The sequence below is a fragment of the Scomber scombrus genome, chromosome 17 (genome assembly GCF_963691925.1).
Source record: "Scomber scombrus chromosome 17, fScoSco1.1, whole genome shotgun sequence".
Classification (NCBI taxonomy): domain Eukaryota; kingdom Metazoa; phylum Chordata; class Actinopteri; order Scombriformes; family Scombridae; genus Scomber; species Scomber scombrus.
In genome coordinates, this window is record NC_084986.1 from 17,117,504 (window position 1) to 17,144,740 (window position 27,237).

Sequence of the window (27,237 nt, forward strand, 5' to 3'; positions counted from 1 at the left end):
AACATGAACTCAGTGGCTTACGCTTGTGTGAACTTGTGTGAACGATGTGTATGTGTAAGAAGCCATGACCACGCACGTTTGAAGGTAATAGATTTAACACTGATGGGATTGGTAGACTGCACAGTTGAATACAGACACACCTTGACTTGACAGTTACACTCTACATAACTAGTCTACCAACTACACTAAACTGAGCACTTACTCATTCACATCTTTTCCATTCAATGCAAACTTCACAAAACACAGAAAATGTGCCCCATTCCCATCCCCCAACCCCCCCACCCCACCCTAACCCCAAACATTCCCATCTCACAATTTGGGCTACACTTGAAACAAACTTTTATCAACACAAAGAAATGTTCAGAAAACTCCATAATATACAGTATGTATATATACTATATCTCCTTTTGGAAATAATCTCATAAATAAAATGTACAGACCAGCAACTGGGATGCTGAACTTAAAGAACGGTAATAAACGGTGGTCAAAAGTGATGACAAAGGATCCTTTTTCCCTAAGAAAATATTGCACAACTAACACAAAAATATGGTTTTTTTTAATGCCATGCTTGTGTTCTTTTCATTTTTTAGGATCAGTAGAGACTTTTTTTTTCAATCCCCATCACTACAGCCCCGTCTGATAGACATGCATCTTGTTGTGATTTAGATCACACTAAAGAAGGTAATAATCTCATCAAATCAGAGACCAGAACAGAGCTGGTCCAAAGTGACAGCTTTCTTCTATTCTTTTTTTTTTTACTAAGCATTAAGTTACACTTCTGTCTAGGCCCATTTCATCAACTTTAAATTTTAGCAAATGCATATTTTGGCACAAAAGTTTCAGGTGACCCTAATCAGCCTAAATATTAAATTTGTGACTTTAAGTTACCTTTTTCTTAACTAATAAAACCTATAGCTGATATTTGCAGTTTGCCGAATAATTTCCTCCTGACCTCGCACTGTGTTCTCAGCTCACTAAAAACACAAACTTCACTGCCTGAAATAAAAAAAAATAAACCAGCTTTACAGATTTCAGTGTCAGCTTACTAAATGAATAGATCTCAATAGCTTCATCCTTCATTGGAGTTATGACTTCAAAGATTCAGTGAAAATGATTTCAGCTTAACTGTTACGTTTTTTCTTTTTTGTGGTTGTAGCTGTTGAGTTAAACAGTACTACAGCTCCGCTCCACACCTGAAATTACACTTTAAACACAGTGGAGACAGGTGTAAATAGACATCTGTCAGAGTCACCAAGTCTCTTAACAACATTTACATATGAATGATATGTATTTACATGACTTCTGAAGAGTGTATGAAATGGCATAGGAGAAATATACAAAAATATTTCCTGTACCTTGCTTACATATTTAGTGTGGTCTTCAAGAGCAGGGACAGCCCCCCCCCCCCCACACACACACTCACTTCACAGAAGTGACAGCAGGTGACAAATCACTTCATGCCAGAGGTTACGTTGTTGAATTCAGGCTTTGGTGACGTCTTTTGCGCCCATGTCACCATATTTTAGATATTTCATTAAGTACAGGATGCGTCAGTCAAAGCTATTCTGTACACCCCTCCCACCTGAATGCTCCAGATTACACAGCAATATTCAAATTCAGCCACCGGTCTCCCAAATAAAGCAGGTAAGTTGAAAACTGCGTTGACAGGGTATGAAGATTGTATATCACAAACAATGACAATAAAGTTAAAATTCAATATAAGAATAGATAAACAACAAAATGTACATATAATTTAATCCATGAACAGAGTAACATTTCTTTGTCCTTCAGAGTCCCAGGAAACCATGTGGAAAAGACTGCAGCTCACCTCAGCTATTTTTACTACTTTACCTTCCCAAGTTTTTAACAGTGAAACACCTTTCACTACAGTGAAATGTGTGAGACTGAGACAGTAACAAAAGGAATGGCAGAGAGCGAAACAAAAAGACCCTCCTACCCTCCACCATGTTAAATCATTTAATAAAATCCTAAAAGCAAAAGCAGTGTAATATAAAGTGGTAACTGTTTCACTGAAGTTTTGTACAGCAATGGATTTCAGTGCCCAGTAGTACCTGTGCGCTCTGGGGAAAACGACTTTGATCTCCAGAGTGTGGTTTTCAAGTATTACTGCTGCCTCTTTTGAAAACTGCACCTTGACAATTCCGCTCTCAGCTAACCGATTGGTTATCATGTCTATCAGCTTCTTCTAGCTAAAGCAGCATTTATTTGCATGATGATTACCAAAGCTCAGCTCTTTGGCCATACATGCATTGCAAGGCGCCGCTGACTGCCAAAAGGAGAAAATCTGAGGGCATCCTTGGCAAATGCAGCCAATGCTTATTGCACCAACTCAAATGGCAGCATTGTGTAGTGCAGCGTGATTGTAACTCTCTCTCTCTCTCTATGACCAAGGCGGATTTTAGTCTTCTTTCCTAAATCAAAGTTCATTAATCTCAAATGAAACAAGTGTGCCCCTTCAAAAGATTGCATTAAATCCCAGATATAACTCAGGGTAAGTACGGATGGGACATCTCATTTGAGGCGTTGGGTGACATTGGCTAAAGCCACTGCAAAGGCCTGCACAGCAGAGAAGGGATACTGGAAGTCCAGGATGTAGGCATTGCCATCGATCCTGCCAAACTGCATCACCTATGAAAAAAACAACCAGAAAACCAAAAATGTTAGTAGAGGAAAAGATGGTGCTATCATTAAGATCATTTTCTGTATTTAATGCCAAATTTCAAATAATAGTTGAACACTTGTCATGATTATATCAGTACTAGGATATCATGCAGTGTGTGATAGTTCTTGAATCAGAGCTCTTACCTGTCTGCCCTCCAGTTCAATTTGAAAGTTCTTGGCAGACTCCTGTGTGACGCGCCCACCAAAGTCCAGCTGGTAGACCTGCGTGGCTTCGTTCCAAAGTGGCTGCTTGTTGGCCATGACATACACAAAGCCCTGGCTGCCCAGCCCTCGGTCCTCCTTCTCATTGGCCTTTCGACACTTGATCTCATCCAGTTCGCTGGCAGCCCGAAGGTTCCTCTTACTCTTCCAACCCTTCTTACCGCTCTGGCATTGGTTGAGCAGCTCATCCCCACTGATGAATAGCTCTGGCTCACTTTCTGAACTGTCTTGGAACTCACTATTGGCAGTGGCCTTACTCAGTTTCTTAGCCTTCAACTGCTGCTCTTTCTGTCCCTTCAGCTTCTTTTTGTCCCTTCCTCCCAGCCGTGGACTGGAGATGAGTGAATTGAAATCTCCCAGAGCCCTGCCCTCCTTTTTGGACTTGCTCCCTTCAGCCAAAGGTGGCACATTTGCCTCCTCAGCCCGACCATCCCCCCGTTTGCGGTTCTTCTTGCTGAACTTCTCAGAGCGCTGTGGCACAGGGCTCTCGGTCAAGGAGAGCACTTCCTGGAAACCTTCCCCAGCCTCTGCCATGGCCTCTTGTAATCCTCCATGGCTTTGAAGTTCTGCTGGTGGTGGTGGAGGGGGTGGTGGTGGAGGAGGTGGCGAGAGAACATTTTTGTCTGCCATGTGGGAGGCTTTGGGTGGTAGTGGCACTGTAGGACTAGGAATTGGGGGGCAAGAGTTATACGTACCCCAAGGTGTGTGGAGGGCAATAGGGGGAATGGGAAGCCCAGCACTTCCTCCTGGGTACATGGGAGGAAGAGGGCAGCAGGCTAGGTTGGCCAGGTTTGCAGGGTAACCAGGAGGTAAGACAATTGTTGCATCCTGCTGTGAGAAGGGTACGGGTGCCACCATCTCCTTTGGTGAGGAGCAGGGGCGTGGTGAACCCGGGATGGGCTGGAGCTGGGCCGCAGAATAGGCAGTTGTTGGAGGGTACTGGAGAGAGATTTGGTAGCCTGCAGCTGCTGCAGCGGCTTGAAATGACGCAGCACTGGGGCTGGTGGGAGACTTTGGAGAGAGGACAAAAGGCAGCCTGGATACATCCAAGTGCTGAGCTGGACTGAGAATAAGGGGTGGTGGTTTGTGTGGCACAGGAGGGCCAGTAGAGTTCAGCGTTGCTGTCCGTTCCTGAGGAACCCACACCTCCTCAGTGGCAGCTGGATCCCACTGATAGGGAGGTGGGCGTTTCACAACCAGCCCTGATGCATCATTTCCTCCAAGTGCCAGATGCCTCAGTGACTGATTGAGTGTTTCATCCTCAGTAAATGCTGAATTAACATAATCAGCCCTGTCTCTGTTACTTCCTCCTCCTCCTACAGATCCAGACCCTTCAAGTGAGCTCAGCAGGTTGTAAGAGGACTGGGAGGCCAGGGGAGTGGCACTGTTGGAGTGAACGATAACTGTGCTGTGTGGTGCGCCATTCCCTGGAGGGAAATCCTGTCTGATTATAGTTCCTCCTGCTATTCCATTAGCACTCCCTGGGGCGGTGCCTCCAACACTGGATCCACTGCTACACTGACTGCAGGTGTATAAGGCTGTTGGCACCCTCTGCTGGTACGAGGCTGCTAGTGCACTACTATTTTTAGCCTTAGGAGGCAGTGGTCTAGGCGGTTCCAGCATCTGGGAAACTTTGAGAGCAGCTTCTCGGCTGTTCCTCCTGAGAGTGGCGTGGATCAGACTGCTGTCAAGCCTCTGTCCAGGATTCCTGCCAACAGCACTGTTCTGATTAGCTGGGTCAGGGTACGGGGGCGGGTCTCCGCTAGGTATGGAATAGCGGGGTGCAGTGAGTCTGTTGAGAGTGGCAGAGGTGTATGGCAGCTGGATCTTCTTGCCATCGGCTGAGGAGGATGAGGAGGTGACCCTGAGAGTGGCGGAGCTGCCAGGTCCCTGGAGGGTGTAGACATTCTGATTGCAGACAAGACGTGTTCGAGGACGACAAACTTCCTCCACATTCCCACTGCTGTCAAAAGTTGTTATCCTCTCATAGCCCAGGGGTGTGGGGTACTGCGCTTGTTGCTGACCTGAAGGATAAAGTGGGAACTCTCCCTTCTTCAAACACAGGTCACCAGGCGGAGTCCCATTGGTAGCCCCTGATGCTCCAGATGCAGCGTTTGAGGCTGCAGTGGAGGCTGATGCTGAGGCAGCAGCAGCTGCTGCAGCAGCCACAGCAGCGGCCACTGTCCCAGGGTAAGGGGGAGGGGGGTTCATCTTGCTGAGCTCTAGCGGGGCACTGAACACCACTGTATCACCATCAGCCAACTGTGGAGCTGAACGAGTCGTCTTTATTTTTAGTAGGTGCTCGTGTTCACCTCCCACTGTTCTCTCAACTACCAAATCAGCAGGAGGGTGAGGGATCTGGATTTGCAGCGCCCCTGTCTGGAGCTGGTGCACAGCTGCACCTGAAGGCTGTCCTGATGACATGGAGGGGACAGGGATTTGAATTTGAAGCTGCTGCTGAAGTTGATGGTGGTGCTGCTGTTGCTGCTGTGATTGCTGTTGATGATGCAGTTGCTGCTGTTGTTGCTGCTGTTGCTGAATTTGTTGATGCTGCTGTTGCAGTTGTTGCTGTTGATGGATGTGCTGCTGTAACTGATGCTGCTGTAGCTGCTGCTGCTGTAGCTGCTGTTGATGTTGCTGCTGCTGTAGCTGCTGTTGATGTTGCTGTAGATGCTGTTGATGTTGCTGCTGCTGTAGCTGCTGTTGGTGTTGCTGCTGCTGTAGCTGCTGTTGATGTTGCTGCTGCTGTAGCTGCTGCTGATGCTGCTGCTGCTGTAAGTGTTGGAGCTGCTGCTGAATGTGCTGTTGTTGAAGCTGCTGTTGTTGTAAGTGTTGGTGTTGGAGCATCTGCTGTTGCTGCTGATGTAGCTGCTGTTGCTGTTGCTGCTGAAGCTGTTGTTGGTGGTGCTGTATTTGTTGGTGGTGTTGCAGTTGTTGTAACTGTTGGTGCTGCTGCTGTTGGTGATGGTGACTCGGTTGTTGCTGTTGCTGCTGTTGCTGTGAAGGATGATGAGAATGTGGAGGGCCCACCATCAGGCGACTCATGTCTAGCCCTCCAAAGATGACCTGACCAGGACTGGAGTACCTGGTGGGAACTGTGTACTGGGCTGTTAAGATGGTGTCTTGGCTTTGGTCTGAACCACCAGCAGCAGCCCCAGAGGACGTTGCTGTGGGGTTCGTGAGAACATCCAGCTGAACATTTTGATTGGCTAGAAGAGACTGAACCAGACCAATGCTTTGGGCGGGGGACATGGCCTGAGCAGGACTATGGATGGGAGCAATAGGGATGTTGACAGTGCAGGGTGGATTGTCATCGGCACCACCAGCAGGGCCTGTGACAGGCAGGTCGTCTTCATCCTCACTGAAGACATTGGGGCTGAAGACAGGCAGATTGATGTAGTCCATTGAGATCTTACGCACCTCTGGCAGGTAGATGGTCATCTGTCTGGGCTGCAGATGGAGGAGGCTCGTCTTATAGATGACTGGGGCGAAGGGTAAAAATTAGAAAGAGAGGAAAATTAAGGCAATTGAAGAGACTAATCTAATTACTTTTACTAGTATTTACCCATTCGTTTAGTGTAATTAGCCAAAGACAAAGTTGTTGGTTGGTTACCTGCACCGAGATTTGTTGGTAAGAATGTGGCCAACCCCACTATCTTGAACTTTGTTCCCCAAATATTGGATGTGACCTGCGCAAGGTAATTTTGCTGGATGACAGGAAAAAAAGAACACATTACTTTCTATGAAAACATGATAAACAACTAAATTAGTGCATTTTTAAGAGTTTATCATTAAACAAATACTGTAAGACTGACTTGACCAACCCATAGGAGACAACAGTATAGCAACCAGGCCATTGATCCCTCACCAGCTTCCCTGACACTGCCAACTGTGTTTGACGGAGCTCACAAACAAACTGGAAGCAACACCACTTTGAAGGAATAAATAGGGAAATTTAAATTTACCTGAGTTATGTCATCTAGAGGAAATTCTCTCCGTGTTAGACTGGGTGACCCAATAGACGGTTTGCGTATGGGTAAACGTGGTGACCTGGAGATCTCCTGCGTAGCACGGGACAGTTTGGGTGATTTTCTTGGGTCAATGTTGATCCTGTTGGTAAAGGGACAAACTAAGTCTCTACAGAGAAGGTAGCAAATAAAAAAAAAGGTTTAGGCATGCAGTGAACCAGAAAACAAGTGCAGAACATTCCATTAGTTATTTTTGGAAAGTGTTAATTTAACAAGGATTAAGATTTCAATAGTAGGGTCATCATTGCGGGAATGCCTTTTGAATCACAAAAGGTATGAATTACAATTTAACTGATTGGACTAAATGACTGTATTAATTTAGTCTAATGAGTTCATTTCAAACTCAAAAATTGATTAAAAGGTTAATTCTTGTGGTCACATGTTGTTGTAGGACGGAGTGACAGAAATGTAAGAAATACAAATGAATTATTTTTTTTCTCTGCTATCACAGACATTTAAACTAAACCCAAATAACTGGAATTCATGTGACCAATTAAGTGTTAAATACAAATAATGATTATGTACAAAAGCCCCTTGAAATCCATTTATTTAATATAGTGTGGCAACCAGCAGATGATAAAACACCTCTTGTCCATTTCACATTGACCAGTGACTGCTGAGTCAAAGAATCAAGTGTAACATTAAAAGAAATGGGGAAATATTAGTTATACACAGCATACCACAGTACATATGCATGTCTGGTTACCTGGGCAGTTTGGGGGATTTACTACCCCTGGATATCTTTGGAGATTTTTTGCCAACCCAGTCATCGCTGAGCTCAATATCACTGGAGTCCGAGCAGTTACAGCTGTCAATCATGGCAGATATAAGACTGTTGCCATATATCTCATCTTAGGTGAGAAAAGAGGAGAATTTAAAGAACAGAGTTAATTTTGGACAAACAGATAATATATGTGTAGTTGTCAATCAAGATTTATTAAACACAATAAATATGTGGTGTTATTTGCTCTGTCATTAAGAACTGTGAGGTTAAAAATTCATAATTTGATCCGAGATAAAATTGTCAGAATCTTACTGTCGACTAAATCAGGAAGAAAAGATTGGTAGTACAAATAGATTAGTTTACTTAATAGATTAATAGATTCTCCACAAAGTGGCAGTCTTTGACAAAAAAATACTTCACCAACCTACAAGCAAGAACCTTTGTATTTAATTATAGTTTTAACAAAACATGATGGAGCTGCAGCAATGACCTCCACTTTTTCTTCACATACACATTTCAATCCATTGTTTCACAAGTTTAAATTCTTTTCTTCATCCTCATTCATATGGAGTCTGTGAACCACTGCTGCTCCAGTTTAGGGCGAGCTAATTTGTTTGATGGACATTAAAGTGTGAATGGACTGGAATCATTTCATGGCTGGCTTCATTTATCACTATGTGGGGAGGGAGCGGGTTGATGTATGAGGAACCCAGGGGCCATCAGAGCCTCCATTAAGCAGCTTTTAATTAACATGGGCCCAGTCTGCCCTATGTGACTAAAACATAGTCACTCTTTCAGTGCCAACTCAAAGAACTCAAATAACTGGAAAAGTACTGGAGCAGGCAAATATGTCTGAGAGGAATTAATGGTTTCATTTTGAAGAGGAATAAATAGACAAACTGTAAAAACACTGTGATGATATAAAATAGTAATATTGCTATTGATTAAAAAAAACAACAACATACAGGGCAGAACTCTTCATTTGACAAAGACATGAAAGTCAAAGGAGAGAAGAGATATACGTTGTTCCATCTAAATAAAACTGCAGCTAAAATTAACAAATACAATAGAAAAAACATGTATTAGCACTTGCATAAAAATACTACAGCTTGCAGTGATCCCAGGTCTTATTTGGAATATTATCTTTTGTTGGAATAAGACGTGAAGGTCACTCAGTCTCACCTGTTTTTCCATCTGTCTTGGGGTCCATGATGACAAACTCTGGACGCAGTTTACTTATTCGTCGGCCCTTGAGAATAGGCACCAGACCCCCTAGGTACTCAAGGTACAGAGTATAGCAGGGTCCCCCCACCTCGGGGTTATCTTCTGTGCGCTTCATTGTACAATGCAGACGCTCATTCCCAGCTGTTGGGTAGCTCACAAAATCACGCATGTTGTTGGGATCTGGGATGGGGGGCTGGAAGAGAAAACACACGGTTGTAGCAAAATTAAAAAGCTTCTCATGTCACTGATGGTAAAAAAATCCTTCTGTATAATAGGAAAAACATCTCCTGGAAGATCTTTTATTTATTTTTATGGTTTTAATGGATCTTATCAACCTGCTGTCCTGTGTTACCTTGATGGTGGGAACAAAAGCGGTAGTGACGTAAGAACAGAGGCGGGAAGGCATGGTGAGCTTGGCAACATCTTTTTCCTCCTTCACTGCTGTGGCGATGCCCTGCTGACAGAGTAGCTGCAGGCTCGCAACGCGGTGCTCAACTCGCACGATGTATAGCGCCGGGCCACACGCCAAGAACAGACGAGAGTCCCGGTGACCCCAGCACAGCGTAGTGATGGGGCGCTGCAGAGAAGACGCACTGGAGTGAGAATAAGGCTCCAAATTTGACCACATCCTTTGATTGACTTACAGATGCTAGTCATCAGCTTTGTGAAAGTCATGTTTCAAACTTCAAACAATATTTTAAATGAGTAACTTCACTTTGTTACTTTATGTTATTCATTTCATGTTACTAGTTACTAGAAATGCAATCGTTGTTCTTAGGATGACGTGATTGGAAGGTATCATCATTGATAACGGAAACTAAAATTAATTTACCTAAATAACCTCTTTAATAATTTGCTTATTGTTAAGTCATATTATTAGCCAGGTTTGAGCCTGTTGCAGATGATCACCTGCGCTGGCGTTTCCAGTGTGTAGATGTGTTCACCGCGAACATTGTAGAACTTGACAATGGCGTTTCTGGTGGGGGGAGGACAGGAAGGGTCGGTGGAGAGGAGGGTCCTCTCCATCCCTGCCACTGCCAGGAGGTCCCCCTGCGAACACCACTGGACCACCACATCTACAGCAGATGACATGGTTCATAAAGCATTGAACCAAACTGCAAATATCTATTAACAATGGAGTAAGAGAAGCTAAGAAAAGACAAAGTTGCTTGAACACTTGGGCCCGCACTGATAATTAGTCACCCACACACCTTTCAGACCGGTGCGGATGTGGGTGGGAGAGAGGTCATCGTAGTTGTTCATCAGGCTGATGTCTCCGGAGGTGAAGCTGACTGTCAGCAGAGGTTTCTGGCTATGCACTGAAAAGAGACAGAGGACAACGCAAATATGTTAAGACAGCCGGCATGAAAGCAACATATTGAGCTGAGATACTGATTAAAGCACATGTATCAACTGTGAACACTAAAACCTGCATGTCTTTTCATTCATGTAAAGTTGTACTAGAGATTTAACTTCATATTAGACAACAAAGAGTAACATGAAGGCTTGTACAGCCAGGATACAGCGCTAAAATTAGATTTCCAGGTTACATTTGCCCTCATGAGACAATCTCTTTAATAAGGGTAGATCTGCAATGATTAGTCAATTAATTAGAAATGAATTAACTGATATTTTGATAATCCATTAATCATTTAATACACATTCAAACTAAATGTTCAAACCCTGCATAGTTACATATTTTCTTTGAGATTATCTTTTTAAGATTTTGATGGGTATTTTTCACCCTTTCTTGATATTTTATTGATCGAACAATTCATCGAGAAAACAATCGCAAGGTTAATCGATGATGAAAAAAATAGTTGAGGCCATAAATGAGGCGACATCCTTGCCTGCTCCAAACATCTGGGTAACCTACAGAGGACGGGCTGATCAATATGCATTTCCAGAGTGGGCCATAAAATAAACAGGAACACTGCGTATGTGTGTGCTCATTTGTGAGGCCGTGGGTGTTTATTGAAGAGATAGTTTGGTACTGTTAAGAAAGGAGGAAGGACAATCCCACATCTTTGGCAGCTATAATTCCCTTTCAGTGAGTTTTCCACTGTGCCCTAATCTGCAATGACACACACTCAGCACATCTCATAATGCTGCATTTGAAGCTGCAAACAAGTGGTGTTCTTCGTCAAGCTGCTATAAATAACACACCTTCACACAACCATGCATACATTTTCCATTAAAACATTCTTGGCTCTGTCCTTTCTTATAGTCCTTTAATGACCCAAATACTAACAAATAAAACACGCTCTTACTCTCCTTTTGACTTGCAGCCTAATAACAGTAACTACTTCCCTAGAGTAATCAGTTTTCTATGGGCGTTACACTAAATCAGATATATGATGTTGCTGTAAATGCGATGTGGTGTACTGTGCAGTGCAGTGATAATGGGTCATCATCATATATAATGACAGACGGGTCTGGCAGGCGGAGGAAAAGGCAGCCTGGTGTCTCAGTCAGGTTGTCGGCTTTGGAGATAATTTCTATCGGGGCCAATCAATTATTATTGACTGGTTTAATTAGTGAGTTAGAGCATAATCAGTGTTCCAGCTAAGGCAAGCACTTTTCAGCTTTACCACTTGGCCCACTGATGGGAGGGGGCCGAGGGGAAGGAGGAGGACTGACCCTCACGAATACAGCCTTAGTAACTGGGAGTAATTAAGCTGAGGAGAAAAGGAGGCGAAAAATGGGGCTGTTGTGAGAGCTGGTTTACACAGTGAAAGCAGCAGGAGGGGGCTGGGTGCTGCTCACATCCCAGTGTAACACACACACACACACACACACACACACACACACACACACACACACACACACACACACACACACACACACACACACACACACACACACACACACACACACACACACACACACACACACACACACACACACACACACACACACACACACACACACACACACACACACACTGGTCATCCTTGAATGTGCAGTGGACAGCCAGCTCATGAGATATTTGGCCAGGTTCCTTGTCAGTATGACTGTTCTTACTTACTTAATTACCATTAAATATATCTGTCGTTTGACAGCAGAGGGAGCCACATATAGAAAAGCTGACAGTGTTTGTATCATGATAGGATTAAAAAAATACCTGAATCATGACAATCTAAAAATAAGTAACTTAGAAAGGGAATCTACATGTCAGGAGAAAGTGTTTACATTGCAACAGTGTGCTTTCCTTTTTTCCCTCCTAGTTAACAACTGTGGTAATGAGGGCAAAAACAGGCCTGATGCTAACAATAGCAAGAAGTCAACTGTGGCATCACACTCAAGTTTCAGGGGTATATCCTTGACATTGCAGCTAAACTTATTCCAGGGGAGTTTATGACTCCATATAAAATCACTAAACTATGACCGCCGCTGTTGTTATGACGACAACGCTGGCCTGCTTCTGCACCATAATGAGTTTGATCCCGACAAACAGAGGGTCAAGTGGCTCCATCAGCCTAATGTCAGGAGCGCTCACTTTTATTGTGCACCTCCTTCATTTCCTTTCCCTCCATGTTTCGAAACAATCACCCACCCTCCATTTGGTCAGTGCCTCTCTCAACAACTGGCAGAGGAGTGGAAAATGGTCGAATAGCGACCTTCCAGCTTCCAAACCTTAATCAAATGACTCGCATTAATTGTGATGTTGAGATTAGCATCATAAATTACATATCTTTCTAACTTTAAACATTCATTAATATGAGAAGTGTTTTTATTTTGCATGATGATGCACAGTATATCTAAAATACACAGAGCTGTCCGCTCCATTGATGCAGTATTGCACTTAAATGAGAAGAGAGATGTGTAATGTTTATGTCCAATTAATTAGATTTTTTTTTCTTTTCTTTTACACCTCATTCATAGATAATATGATCTTCATATTAGTTGAATAGCTTGACAGAGGAAACAGGCTCAGTTTATGTCCACCTGTTCCCAGAGTCTTAACTTTTTATGAGAATACCAGGGGCACTGAGGATGATAATGACAAAGTGCACAGACCTACCAGCCAGCGGAAGCATTGATGGAGCCATAAAAGATGGAGGAAAAGGCGGGAGGAGTTAGAAGCTCACAGATGTGGGCCCATCTGTGAGCTTCTCCACAAAGCTACTTATATATGAAGCAGCTGCACGGCTCTACCTCAGCACTCCCTGTAGGCAGTACTTGGTAAACCCATTATTGACTGACCTCCTATTCTACATCAGATTACACTCTAACATCATGTTGTATTATGTGTATTTTTCACTTAATGGAAGAGACATTTTCAATTTAACTGAGACTGGTAGCATCTTTTAGGCTGTCAGCGTGTGTCTGAGTTCATAGCAGGACTGTGGTTGAACCTGTATGAATGCAGTGTGGTTATTGATGGAAGACCGCATCTGCTGCTAATGTGCCGTTTCTCTCTAAAGGGTTACTGTAGCTGCTGTGTTATACAAGTCACATTGCAAAGCTTTAGGTCCATACAGACATACTGCAGACAAAGCTCTTACATCACATAGGAGAATAAAAAGAGGATGAATTACATCTAGGTCTTGTTCCTATGGAGGTTAAATGCAATTATTGTACGTTGCACCAACTGCAAACTCTCAAACAATGTTTGATGATAAGTGATGTGGATTTGGACTTTTTTCTGACATTTTTGTCCACAGATTCAAAAATTGCATCAACCTCAATCATCATTAACAAAGTGTACAATACCTTGCAGCCAGTCAGTCATATTAAAGTTTTTTTTAAATTATTAAATAGGTCTTTTTACCTTTATTAGATAGTTTTCAGTGGAGAGGTAGGCAGCAAATGTGGGTGATATGAAAGAGAGAGGGTTATGACATGTGAGAATGGATCCTTGGGGAAATCAAACCAGGGACACTACAGTAATGCGGTTTTGTGTCTTCACCTCTACGCCACCAGGACGTCCTTGTAGATTGAGTTGAAGGTGTGTGTGTGTGTGTGTGTGTGTGTGTGTGTGTGTGTGTGTGTGTCTGTGTGTGTGTCTGTGTGTGTGTGTGTGTGTGTGTGTGTGTGTGTGTGTGTGTGTGGGGGGGGGGGGGGGGGGGGGGGGGGGGGGTGAGCAGCGTACCTTGTGGTGGGGAGTAGTCGTCAGAGTCTGTGTCGCTTTCACTACTGTCCTCGACCAGGAAATTGGGGTAGTTCCAGGACATGCTGACAATGCCATCCGACTCATGCAGCAGAATGTGGGCCAGCATACGCCCGTGGCAGTCCATCACTATCACCTGTCCATCTGCAGTACCAAACAACACCTAGAGAGGAGCAGTAAAGGGTTATCAGGAAGAAAAAAAAGAGAAAGGGAAACGAGTGACAGGAAACTACACTGGGCGCAAAAGACAGAATAACAAAGATGGAAAGAGAGGCACTTAGGAACAGATAAGGTGATGACAGATAGTGAGCAAAGAAAGCTAAAAGAAATGCATATCACACAGAAAACAACTTGGAGAAACAGACACAAATGGGATGAAGGCGATGAACACAGACAGGGACACATATACAGGCTGAAAGCTTGATGATGTCCAACCTGAGCTGACAATTTAACAGCTTGAAAGCAAAAAAAACACAGTCGAACAAAACCACAGCACATTCAAGACAGAGAACGCTGGCTGTCACTCACAATTCATCTCCCTCAGGGACCATATCCGCACTCTGAATGACAAGTCTACATACTAAAAGTGGCAAATGAAAACCTAAAACTTCTACATCTATTAACATTCAAAAGGTTGGCAAAGGAGTGCTGAGGGTAACCTCTGTGTGTGTGTGTGTGTGTGTGTGTGTGTGTGTGTGTGTGTGTGTGTGTGTGTGTGTGTGTGTGTGTGTGTGTGTGTGTGTGTGTGTGTGTGTGTGTGTGTGTGTGTGTGTCTTACCTGCTGGTCATCTGGGGTCCAGATACCACAGGTGATCTGACTTTCCAGGTTGATCTCAGAGGACCAGTGTCTCTGCCCACTGACTGATCCCACCAGGACAAAGCCATCACGGTAGGAGATGAGTGCTTGGGTGCCATCGTGAGACCAGGTGAAGTCACTCACCTATAGGGCGACGGACATGTTAAAGATGAAATGACGCTTGTGGCAGGATGCTCAGTTCATTAACAACTAGCTATTAGATAGTTACTGGCAAAAGGTTAATACACTTTGTAAACACCTCAACTGTTATTTTCCAATGCAAAATTAATTTAATTATATTAATTAAAGAATGGTTTAAGTAGTTTTTTCTAGCCAAAAAGCCAACTAATCTCTGATTTTAGCTTTTGAAATGTGAAGATTTTTTATTATAAATAAGATAAGTTGAAGATGCCAATTTGGGCTCTGGGATTTCTTTTACCATTTAAGATACAAAACTATTAATTGAACAAAAAAGATAATTTGTGCCCTTATCAAACTAATCGTTATTTGCCTAGAGTAAAAACTGTAAAATGCGATATCTGACTAATTACAATAACTGCTTTGACCATAACATTACTAGTTAACTATCTTAAAGTGTTTAAGGTGCTCCGATGCTTTCACTAGTGCCTAGGAAGATGGCAAAGATGGTTAGTCATCCAAAAACCATTCAGTCTGAAGATGTAATGAGAAGCACGACCTCTAGAGGCCACAAGTGAGGCGTTTAAACCCTAATTACCGAAAGTGACGAGTACTGTTAGAATATCTTACAATAAAATAAATAAAAACACAAAGCTTCGTTTATTATTTTTATTTCTTTACACATTTTCCATATTCTGCGTCTGTGAAAAGTATATTTAAATGAGTCGATGTAAAAGTGTTCTATTCTTACCTGAGCTCCACGGTCATTGACCAGCTCCACAGACCAGCGGCCCTCATACTGGATCCACACAAAGATACCTCCATCTGTATCACAGGTGGCCAGTTTCTGGAAGGGCTCGTTCCACCGCACCAAGACCACCTTAAAGGAACACACACACACACAAAAAAAGAAAGGGACAAAAACAATGATTAGAGAGACGGTCCTAAAATATCTAGATTGTACTGTATGCAGTATAGCAGTGCATTTGTTATCACAGAGGCCTTCCTGTGACACAGCTTTGGCCCTTTACCTACAACAGATAATGTGAGATGATGAACAAACAAAGTGCCCTTGATCAAGACACTGATCCCTCGCCTGCACACTCATTATAAGTCTCTCGAAATGGGAGCGTCAGCTGAATGCCTAAAATGCAGAAAGTGAAAATCCAAGTTCCCACATTTCAATGAGCTAAATTTAGCATAGAACCAGATGAAAATACATCACAAAGTGGGTTAACCTCATTTTGAAAGAAGTCGCAAAGGAGCTGCTAATATCCTGAATATTACAGACAATAAGATCCAATTATTTCATCTCCTATCTAAATCTGTATCACGCTGTCTTGATCATCACTAGATTCAAGCTGTAGCTGACAGTCAACTTGTGTTAACACTTTCTGTGGGTTATGCTTCTATTCTACTTTTTATTGGAAGGGTTTAGTTTGTTCAAAAGATATTTTTAGAGAAAGTGGAATATAAAATATTTGAAGAGGAAAGGGACAGAAAGAGATGCAAGGAGAAGACAGCAAGAGGAGCTTCATGTAAAGAATATGGTATTGTGATTTAAAGTTAAGATATGCAGGTCAGTACAGCTGTACAGCAGTGACTCATACAAGTATGGTCTTCATTCTTTGCCCTGAGGTCAGAGATGGATCATTATACGCCCAAGGAAAGAGTTGCAGAGGAGGAAGGTGTTGATCACTGGTACAGTGCAGATCAAACTGTTCATAACCTCTTTCTCTGTCAGCGTCACCCATCTGAAAGGCACCCATAACAATCTCCATAACCCCACCCACCCCACCCCACCCTCCTCCTCCTCTCTCTGTGTCTCTATCTGTCTGGTCTTCTGTAGCGTGACTCAGCCTATTCCCAGAGGAATAATCCTGAGCAGGGAGCAGCTCTGCTCTCACTGAGAGAAGCACGTGGGCTGAACATGCTCAAACACACAACACAGGGCAGGTTTTAGCAGGGCTTACGCTCTCTGAGTGCAAGTCCAACAGATCAGTGGCGGAGAGTTGGATAAGCCAGCCAGTCGTGTTCTTTTTTTCCCCTTTAACAACACCACCTCACCCCTCCATCACCCCTCCATCACCCCACACCCAAACAAACACACACTCCGATCTATCCACGGTCCACTGGAGCTGCAACTATAACTTTGTGTTCATAAAACAATTTTATATTTCACTGAGAAGAGAAATAGTTACAGAAAAGTCATTCAAAATAAAAAGGTAAATAATCACTCTCACTGAATAGATACTTAGCAAACACATGTGTATTAATTAACAATGCTCTTAGGTGGAAAAAAAATACATTTTTAGCACAAATAACAGTTAAAATAAACTATTTTTTAAACAAACATCTTGCTGGATGGTGAGGATTGTAGAGGGGCTCTGTCTTGCCTCGGTGTATTAAGCTTCCAGGTAAAATGGGAAAAGATGCCACATCACACATCAAAGTCTATGTAGTATGAGGCATTTTTTAACTGTCATCTAGTAACTACGTTGGTGAACTCAGCTAAACAACTGATTGAATAATTACTTTAAGGAGCAGGCTGCAATGTGAAGGGAGAAAACTGTTGGGCTGTTTGTCTCCTCCTACCCAATCAGTCACAATCAGGGACTGATGTGAGAAGAAAAAAAAACAACTCACTGCTGCACTGTGTCAGACATGAACGAGTCGACTCCTTAAAGTGAACAAGTGGAGACGTGACGCTCGTCTGAGAAATGATTTTTTTTTGCTTCTTTCTTGTTAATTAATATAAGACAGAATAATGGGATGATCTTTTCACCACATTGCTTGGCCATGTGCACTCCATACACTGACTGAAAGTTGCGTTAATGATGTGTGACGACAGAGATCATACCATCAGGTTAAAAGCAGGTGGGGGGACTGATGGTCTACAGCTCTAAGGGACTGTAGTTGCTGTGTTGTTCTCTCTTTAATTTACCCGTTTGGCCTGAAGTGTCAAAATGCTAATCTATAACTAAATAACAGGAAAAAAAACACATCCACCCCTCTAAACTGAGGCACTTAAGTCTTTCTTAATGCCAATCTGCCCTAAAGACAATATTACAATGTTTCACTGTTACTAAGTAGCTGCTGTTCTGCACATTGTAATTTATTTTTTATTTGTTATTATGCACATCGTGTTCTGTTTTGAGTGTGATTTGTTTGGAAGAGTTAAATATAAAGAAAACGTTGAATACACATGTGTAATAGTGCTTGATGTTTATACACTATTTAAAAAGGTTCTTATAACAAACAATGTGAAAATATGGTATTCTGGAAATTATAAGGTTTAATTATACTGAATAATCAGAAAAAAGAACAATGAGCCGATAAGAACAAGATCCATAAGATGTAGCTCCCCTCAAAAGAGCCATGATTCCCATCACTACCAGGCTGAAGTTAGTGTTTGGACGCAGCTATTACCCAGTATAGTCTACATCCAGCTGGAGTTGGTTTGTGCTGACCAGCTGGACTTGTATCATTAATGTTATTAGATTGAGGGCAATAAACAATATTAAGACACCTCTGTGTGTGTACTGGGCGTGCAATGGTTCAATAAACCCACGGTTCAGTTTGTGTTCCAGTTTGACGGTCATGGTTTTGGTTTGTTTTGTGCATTAGAGACTAGAAGTAAAACATCATTTAAAATCCCTATTTGCAATATTCTTTCTGTATTTTGTCTTCACTTCTCAGCTTTTGGACATATACTGTTCATATCGTGTGAGATGTCACAGGTATATTTTGAGCTCTGAGGAAAGTTACTGGACAGTTGTTAGTGCACTGGAAATGAGTAATGCTACTATATACTCGGTCCAAACGAGGAAAAATAAAATCATTTCAGGTTGTTGTTTCTGTGTAATAACACCAGTAGTGCTGAGACAACTCTAGTTACCAATCACATTTATCCTGCAGGGTTTCTAAACTATTCTGTTAGTCACTGTTTGCATAGTTTAATATCTTCAGTGATAAAAGACAAGGTTATCCTCGATGAACTCAAAGAGATCCGTCACACACAAACATGTATATGAATACGACTAGTACAGCAGCCCTCGAGCATAATGAGTGTACAGTAGCATTCATCGCTCTCCTGGCACTGCTCCCACAGCAATAAGATGTCCTGTGAGTCAGATTTACTGTGTTTTCACTCCCACTCCCAATAGTATAAATCCTAATGTTGCTCTATAGGTGTGTCCCAGCTGGCGAGCCGCAGGGAACGGGACGATGAGACCTGCCCTGTCGCAGGCCCGCAGCTAAAGGTCTGTGTCATTCTGACTAGGCTAACCATAATCACGGACCATTAAAAAAAGGTTTCCATCTATCATTGGGCCGCAGCCGCCACCTTCTGCAGCAGTGCTCACTTAGCTCAAAGCTGATGGGCCTCGGCAGTAGCATTGTCAAAGATAACAAATTTCCGTGCACAAGGATCTCATTGGAGCAATACAAATCCGTGTTGTTACTCCGCCCGTGCACTGTCTGCAACCTCTGGTGAGCAAAATGGATTTTCTGGATGGTATTATACAACCTAATTCCAGCCAGTGTAGACATGAGGCTTTAGATTAGGCAGGAGCTACAGTTTGCACGCTGCTTCCATCCTTCATACGGTGTACATCCACTTCTGAACCAGGGCCAAAAGGAAGAACAAAAAAAAGAAAGCAGACATTAGCGTATTGAGTGTACACGCTGCGTCTCGCATGTGCGCACACTTATCTGCAGCCCCCACGAAGGTGAGAATAATCTGTGTGTGTGTGTGTAAATTTAGCTTGGTGTGGAGATTAGTGTGAGCTGGTCAGGCATCCCGAGAGGGGGACAGCTGAGCACCTCACTGTGACGTGGCGATCTCGGAGATCAGGCGTCACATGGAGACAGATGGGATAAGAATAAGAAGACACTGGGGGGGCCGGAGGGATCATGGGTTGAAATGGCACATGCAAACAAGCAGAGACTTGAAAAGTGTTGTCGGGAATCACCTGCCACACGGTCAAACAGCCAAGAATGATAAAGTAAGTATAAAAATAACACAATTAGACATTTATAAAATTACACAGTTGTTGGAGGGCTGCAACATGACTGAAAAACCTTAAGATCACGTGTTTAAAGGCAGGGCGAAGCACATTTCCTGTCTTCATCCCCTCCCAACCAACACCCGGCACGGGAACCAGAGACTTCCGATCCCTTTAATACTACTCGTTGGCCGGCGCTCGGCCATTGACAACTTCTGCCTGGGAAGTTGGCACCGTTTTCAATTCTGCAACTGTCTTACTGTTGTTGGGACTTTGGGAGGGAGAGCCGAGCTGACCCTGGCAACTTCACTGAGGAGACTAAATCAAATCAAGGGACAGCTTTGGGTTGCGTCGGAGTCAGCAGAAGTGAGAGGACACTGTGACCGCGCAGTGTCACAGTGGTTGCAGTTGTGAGCACATGTGTCCATGGAAACGCCCCGGCATGGAGGACTTTGTTTTTGCAAAAGAAAAGAAAAGAAAAAGTTAAAAATAAGGTTTCTCTGATAGAAAGGAAATCTACATGTCAAATGTCGAGCTTAGGTTACTTCTTCACATTTTTATAAATCATTTGTTTTCACACACACACACACACACACACACACACACACACACACACACACACACACACACACACACACACACACACACACACACACACACACACACACACACACACACACACACACACACACACACACACACACACACACACACACACACACACACACACACACACACACACACACACACACACACACACACACACACACACACACACACACACACACACACACACACAAAAACAAGACTTAATATCCAGAATAAGCTCCAAAGTAGTTTCACACTTTAGTTTAGTCTGTTTTTCTTCAGCATGGGAAACTTGAAGACTGACTTATCCATCAGTAAACCCAATCGGAAAAAGAAGTAGGCCTATTATGACACTTATGACAAGACCATTAAAAAAAATATTGGCCACACACTACCAGATGTAAATGAAGCTGCTGGGGTATCTTGACTAGTGACATGAGCATGATGGGAAAGTCAAGACCACCTGGCCGTCGAGCGAACCAAAAGGAGAGACTCTCCACTTTCACTCCTCGGATTCTGGATCTGACGTGATATTAAATCAGACGCAAAACTCAATTAAAGAAAAGCGCTGCGCTGTGCTGATACAAAAGCAAGGAAGCCAGAGTGGGCAGAGTGGGGCGGGGGGGTTGATTTGCAGCGCGAGAGAAAGGGCAATAAGACGGGACCTTCAGGGGAGGTAGAGTCTGAAATGTTTACGAGTGGAGCGAGTGTGTGATAAAATCTTAATCAATATTAATATCTGATAATAGCACATACACAGGTTATTACTGAGTGTGATGTAAAGCATGAGGAAAGTAGCGGCAGGCAAACTGTGTACTCTTAGTATCGGCCATGTGGACGCACTGACTGTGCAGCTAAATGCTTGCATAACAACGTGTTTTTGGTATTTTGGTGCATTATTTCAGATGATTCAGTTTTATTTCAGATGATACAGTTGTATCGTATTTGATGCAGACTTTACATTAGACTGAGTGCTAAAAGATTAATATAATAATTATTTAATGTAAAGAGACTCACAAATTATGTAAGTAATTGATGTTAAGTTCTGGCTGCCCAGACTTTATTATAAACCCCTATACACTGCTCGAATGGTGTACTCATAAAAAGAGCATTTATGGTAATGCCACAAGGGTGTTAGTGATACTAATCATTTTTAAGGCGTGTTTTTATAAAAACTGTAATGGTTTTATGTCTAATTGTTCAATTGTAATGCAATACAACATGAGGGCAAGAATCATGGCATGTAAAAGTCTCTCTGTAGCATTGTGTAGTTTTTGACACTGCTTGTGTATTTCTGAGCTGTTTTTATTTACCAAAATGTGAATGCATGGGCTGAGCTGAAGGGAAGGTTTGTGTTAAGCAAATACAGCACATCCCTGACACATGAAAAACAAACAAATTGACACACACAATACAAAAACACATACAGAAGTGTTTTGTCTTCACAGATGTTTGTCAGGGACATGTAGGTTGGACAGAGAAGTTTTTTATCCTGCAAACAGCACAAGTCTAAAAAACAAAGTGAATCTGAGTCTGCAGACACGTCTGTCTGATCCTTCACTGCCGACTCCACTCACAGCAAAAAGACCCAGCGCTCTACACTACAAGTACACCTGGATCTGAGGAAGAGGGCGAGCCTGAGTGTTATGCAACATGTCCTCTCCCAGGATGGATTAGCTCACTAAGGCCATTTCTACTAAGCACATTTACTGAGACCATTTTAATGCAGTGCAGGGATCACATACTCTTCGAGCTTGAAGCGAGGTTTCTGATGTCCGGAGGTCAGATCAGGAAATCAGGAGAAAGGTGTGTGAAAGCTGGATAGGGATCAGCACAGGGGTGGAAAACGTGATCAAAGGAAGGGGATGATGGAAAGCTGCTGTGCTTAGGAAGGAACCAAGAAGCCCAATGTGAAAAGACCAGAGGACGTACATAAGGGTCTGGACACAGGTGGTCATGTTAGCTGAAGAGAGCGACACTCCGAGGACACTGAGCCAGAAATACAGCACAGACCATAAAAAGTGATGACTGAACTTCATCGTTCGTCAGCTCATGTTGCAGGAAAGAAATAATACTGCATTCTGCCCATCTTGCAATCCATTATTATGGTTCCCATTAAGGCTGAACAGATGAGCCAGTTGCACTGCACCACAGCAGTCATCCAGTATCCCTATCCTCCTCCCTGCCCATTTAAAAAGAGCTCAGCACCGGCTCCCGCACAGACCATCAACTGACGTGATTGAAGTGATTTATTTATGAACTTTTAACGCATGAAAACATCAAACAGCACGAGTGTAAAATGAGCGGCAGAGAGAGGAGAAAAAAAAAACACTTGTTCAGGTTCATCTGATTCATTCTCTCTGATCTATCCACATCAGCGGCATTAGCTGAACAGCGCACATAAAACATGAAGTTTGAAAGTCAAACATTTTCAAACCTGTAAGCAGAGGCAACATCAAAACTACAGTCACAGTTTTCTGGATACACCTTACTGCTCTGATCTTTATTTATATGTCAAATAAATTAGCATGAGGTATCTCCGCTCTATTAGCTCCAATACTAGAGGAAGAAACAATCAAGGAATAGACAGAAATTCATGTGCAGATCAGCACATATAGGCTACACAAGCCCAAAGAAGACGCAGCGTGAGTTCAGCCTACATGTTGAGAGTGGTAAACAGGAGCTGGTGCCCCGGAGTCACTTGTCTCTGTTGGATTAGGCAGCGAGGTGTGTTTGAATACGTGTTTTTGAATGACCGTTTCAGCAGCCGCACACAATACCTCATCCGTCACTGAAAAGAATCGATAAACACAACGACTAAAGTAATGTTTCACTTCCTCTTACAGCGTCCCATGCTTGAGAACCTGCTTTAGCAGGTACAAAATGAGGAGGTTAATGCCCAGATTATACATCATTCAGGATGTAAAATCAAATGTGTGGCTACTAATTGTTGAAAAATGCTAAATGCAAAAGAGCTGCTAAATGGTGGATTTTAATAAACCTTTTTTTTGGTCAATATTCAAATAAACACCAGCATATTCAGATTTTTGTTAATAAATCATGGAAATAATTATTATATTTACGCTGAAAACTAAACGAAAACAATGCAACTACTGTCTATTTTTGCTTGAACAAAAAGTGCTCTTTCCATCACATATATGTTCGACTCCACCGTAAGACAAACAGCACAACAAGCAGATGACGGGATTCTGACAGACAATCTGCCCAAAACCTAAGCTGCGGCCAACGTTTCCTTGTCAACACGCTGACAGTCATTGTCAAGCTTGTCTCGGATATTCAGCCCTCGTGGAGAATGAATGGACTCCTGGTGACTAGCTGCTCACTCTGTTCAGCTTCTGCTCGCATTGTAAATGAAAAAAAAAAATGAAATAAAAAGCACTGGATTGTCAAAAGAGGCGTTGATCTATTCTGATGCACGGCGTCCCGTAGGGATTATTTTGCAGCATCAGAAATATAGTCCCATAAAAGGATGCAAACCGTATTGCTTTCATCTATTTTCAATTTTATTTAAGTGTGGCACAACTGACACGTCTACAGCGAAAGGTCAGCAGCTCTGTTTATATAACGATATAAAAATAGTATTACATTTGACGCCAAATTTCATTCCATTTTTTTTCTTGTCTGGTTGATTTATTTTTAGTCGCTCCTATGTGTTACAAATCTGTTGTGTAAAACAGCTACAATACTTTACACATGCATCCCATCACACCAGTGATCAGATCTGATTAGTTAGAATAAGATAGAAATAGTAACAGTGAGTCACAGATCAGATGCTTTATCACAATGAAACCCTACTCCTATTCAACATATAAAGGCCTTCACCTGCTTTATAAAAGGCTTACCTCAATGTATTCACACACATCACGATTACGTTTATTGATATTCTACTATGTGCTTTTAAGCGGATATGGAGTATCACGGTTGAGCGGTGTAGCAGAGGTCTGTGAATTTCTGCTAAGCAACTGAGCTTTATAAAATAAAAAAAAGAGAGAGAGAGAAAAAGAAAAAAAGCACACACAGAATATAAAGTAGCGTGCTCCTGACACACACGGAGCAAGACAGAACAAAAAGGAGCACCACGTACATACACACCTTGCTCCCTTTGAAGCTGTTACCTTGTAATTATCTCTCACCCTGGCTGAAGGGGAATTAGACACAGAGAGGAGAACAAACCCTCATCTGGGATCTACTACGGGTCTCGGAAAACCTTTTCATTATCTGAAGAAGATCACGAGGGCCTTCAGAATAGGTGCTGCAGCGGGTGCACAGGTGAGCAAAGACGCCTTCAGGTGGGGATGCTTTTATAAACTATTGACTAAGGGTCATGATGAGCAAAAACAAATCCCTAATCCAGGCAGCCACACACTACCTGTCTGCTCTTAACAGTTGTCTGACAGCTTAAGATCCGCCCTTTACTTTACTACATTTACTCATATTGGGCCGAGTCCAGAAGAAACATCCATTGAGATGCTCGCTTACATTAAAAAGGCCACAGGACACGCGGATCTATCAACAGGAACGACAGCCAAACTTCAGGATGTTGGTATGAGTATTGATCTTGGTAAGACTGGCTCCTACAGGATGACTTCATGTTGCACTTTTGTGTGTGTGTGTGTGTGTGTGTGTGTGTGTGTGTGTGTGTGTGTGTGTGTGTGTGTGTGTGTGTGTCTGTGTGTGTGTGCATGCGCTCATTCGCATCATGACTTGAGCTAATTTACGTGAAAGGACACTCTTCGCTGGCGACAAGTGTTCAATGACACTGACAGTGCTGGCGTTTAAAGGACGGGACTGTCAGGGGACGCAGCGGTTTACTGCTGAGCGAGCAGCTTTTGAAGACGACGAAAGGTTACCCACGTGTTTTGATGTAACTCTTTCAAATACATTTAAAAACTAAATAATGTTGGTGTGAGGAGTTTTTAAAATATATCTAATACCCTGACAGGACTAGATACTTTATTATATACCAAGATCTGTGACCGTATACTGCAAACTGCATCCTCTCCTCTCTTCATAATGGGGACGGAAAATGACACGAGTGAGTGAACAGATCTGTCATAACTTGACAGGATTCATTAGGCAATGTGATTTCCACCACTGTCAGATACCCCAAATTATGCATAGGGTGGACGAGTGATGGATGTCGCATTTCCTAAAGCATTTATTTATTGCTTTATATCAGATCTTTAGGGGACAGAACTACTTTTATTACCAAAGGTAAGGAGGCAGTGGAGAGATGTGCATTTCTCTCCAGGTCTCTGTAATAATGATGCAGAAATGTATCTAAACAACATCAAATCATCTAAACGTATAAATTATGAAAGCAACTGAATGGCGTAGTGTTTAACTCCGAGAACAAAGTGAGGCAGGCCAGTGTGAGCTTTAAAACATGCCACACATCTCTCCTGCTTTATTTATCGAACACTGATGAAGATGATGACAGTTTAACAGTCAAAAACATCGGGTGAATAAAGCGTTATGTACTTTTTATTTTGAAGGACTCACAATTGAATAGTATAAAAATGAACTAACTATGAAATATTAAATCTTCAGAAATAAATATAAGCTGTGAAGTTATGTTTGAATGATTTGAGGGATAACTGCTGCAAATTTAAGATATAATGGGGAACCGTTAAAAAATATCATTCATAAAGAATTTTAAGCTATAAAAAGGGGGATAAAGTCACATTCGTATATTAAAAAGGTGTGTATATTAGAGCTGTGTACTGTGTGTGTGTAACCTCCTCCACACTGCATACACCGAAACCACAAAAGGGAGAATTCAGTACTTGGACCACATTCAAGTGGGCAGAGTTAAATGACATTTCTGCTGTGCTTCAGTCACTCTCTGTAGGGATTCATCCACTCTCCCCTCAGCTGCCTCATGGACTGCTGACACAGCTCCTTGCTCCATCTGACCAGCAACAGCTACACCCACTAAAAGAGAAAACGCAACCTGTGTGCAATCTCCACTTGTGCTAGCAACGCTATACACTGACGGAAATATTCCTACACATGGAGGGCAACAGACCCGCACATCTTTCCAATAACAAATTAGGTGGCCTTGGTGCACTGATGGGAAACTTTGGAGGGCAATACCATAGTGAGAGATAAGAGCGATACCAGGGAGTGAAACACAGCAATGTTTTGACTAGGGACAGCAGGGTGACCTAACGCAGGGGTGATAACCCATGAGCTTATGGTGGGCTGCGATAATACAGGTCTTGCCTCCAGCCAAACACTACAGAAAGTGATTTCACCTATTACCTCCCGTGTTGTGGTTAAAATGTGTAACAATCAGTAAAAAACACCGGCTGCAGTGTTTGGCTGGAAGCTAAAACTCAACCCTTTCAGCCCGCTAGTTTCTGACACGCCTTAACTAAAGTGAAACATCTTTGGGCAAGATACTGTATTTGCTGGCAAACACGTACCCTAAATGAGAACAAATGCTCGCAGCTTCAACGACATCATTCTGCATCTGACCTTCCAGGAAAAGGACAAGAAAACTGCTAAAGCTGTGCTCATCCATTGCATTTGTGTGAACCCAGATAACTGACAGTAATAACAGAATAATGATTTGCAATAATTTGCATCCTACATGTAAAGGATTGAGGAGGTTTGGGAACCCTGCGCGAAAGGGATCAATGGGATCAATAATCTCTCATCATAAGAATAAATTGAAGAAACTGATGTGTTGC

At 42.7% G+C, this 27,237-nt stretch overlaps 1 protein-coding gene across 2 annotated transcripts in view; it reads right to left on the minus strand.

Moving 5' to 3' along the window:
- Window positions 1-734: 734 nt before the first annotated feature.
- The window catches only part of tulp4a (TUB like protein 4a), a 29,188-nt gene continuing 2,685 nt past the window's right edge, over window positions 735-27,237 (minus strand). For both annotated transcript variants that reach the window (XM_062437235.1, XM_062437236.1), the window contains exons 3-14: window positions 15,679-15,807; window positions 14,772-14,933; window positions 13,976-14,156; window positions 10,092-10,199; window positions 9,790-9,956; window positions 9,233-9,457; window positions 8,839-9,073; window positions 7,639-7,783; window positions 6,870-7,014; window positions 6,518-6,611; window positions 2,827-6,386; window positions 735-2,649 (exon numbers count right to left, since the gene is read on the minus strand). In XM_062437235.1, coding sequence (XP_062293219.1) covers window positions 2,533-2,649; window positions 2,827-6,386; window positions 6,518-6,611; window positions 6,870-7,014; window positions 7,639-7,783; window positions 8,839-9,073; window positions 9,233-9,457; window positions 9,790-9,956; window positions 10,092-10,199; window positions 13,976-14,156; window positions 14,772-14,933; window positions 15,679-15,807 — 5,268 coding nt within the window. In that variant the 3' untranslated portion in view covers window positions 735-2,532. The remainder of the gene's footprint in view (window positions 2,650-2,826; window positions 6,387-6,517; window positions 6,612-6,869; window positions 7,015-7,638; window positions 7,784-8,838; window positions 9,074-9,232; window positions 9,458-9,789; window positions 9,957-10,091; window positions 10,200-13,975; window positions 14,157-14,771; window positions 14,934-15,678; window positions 15,808-27,237) is intronic.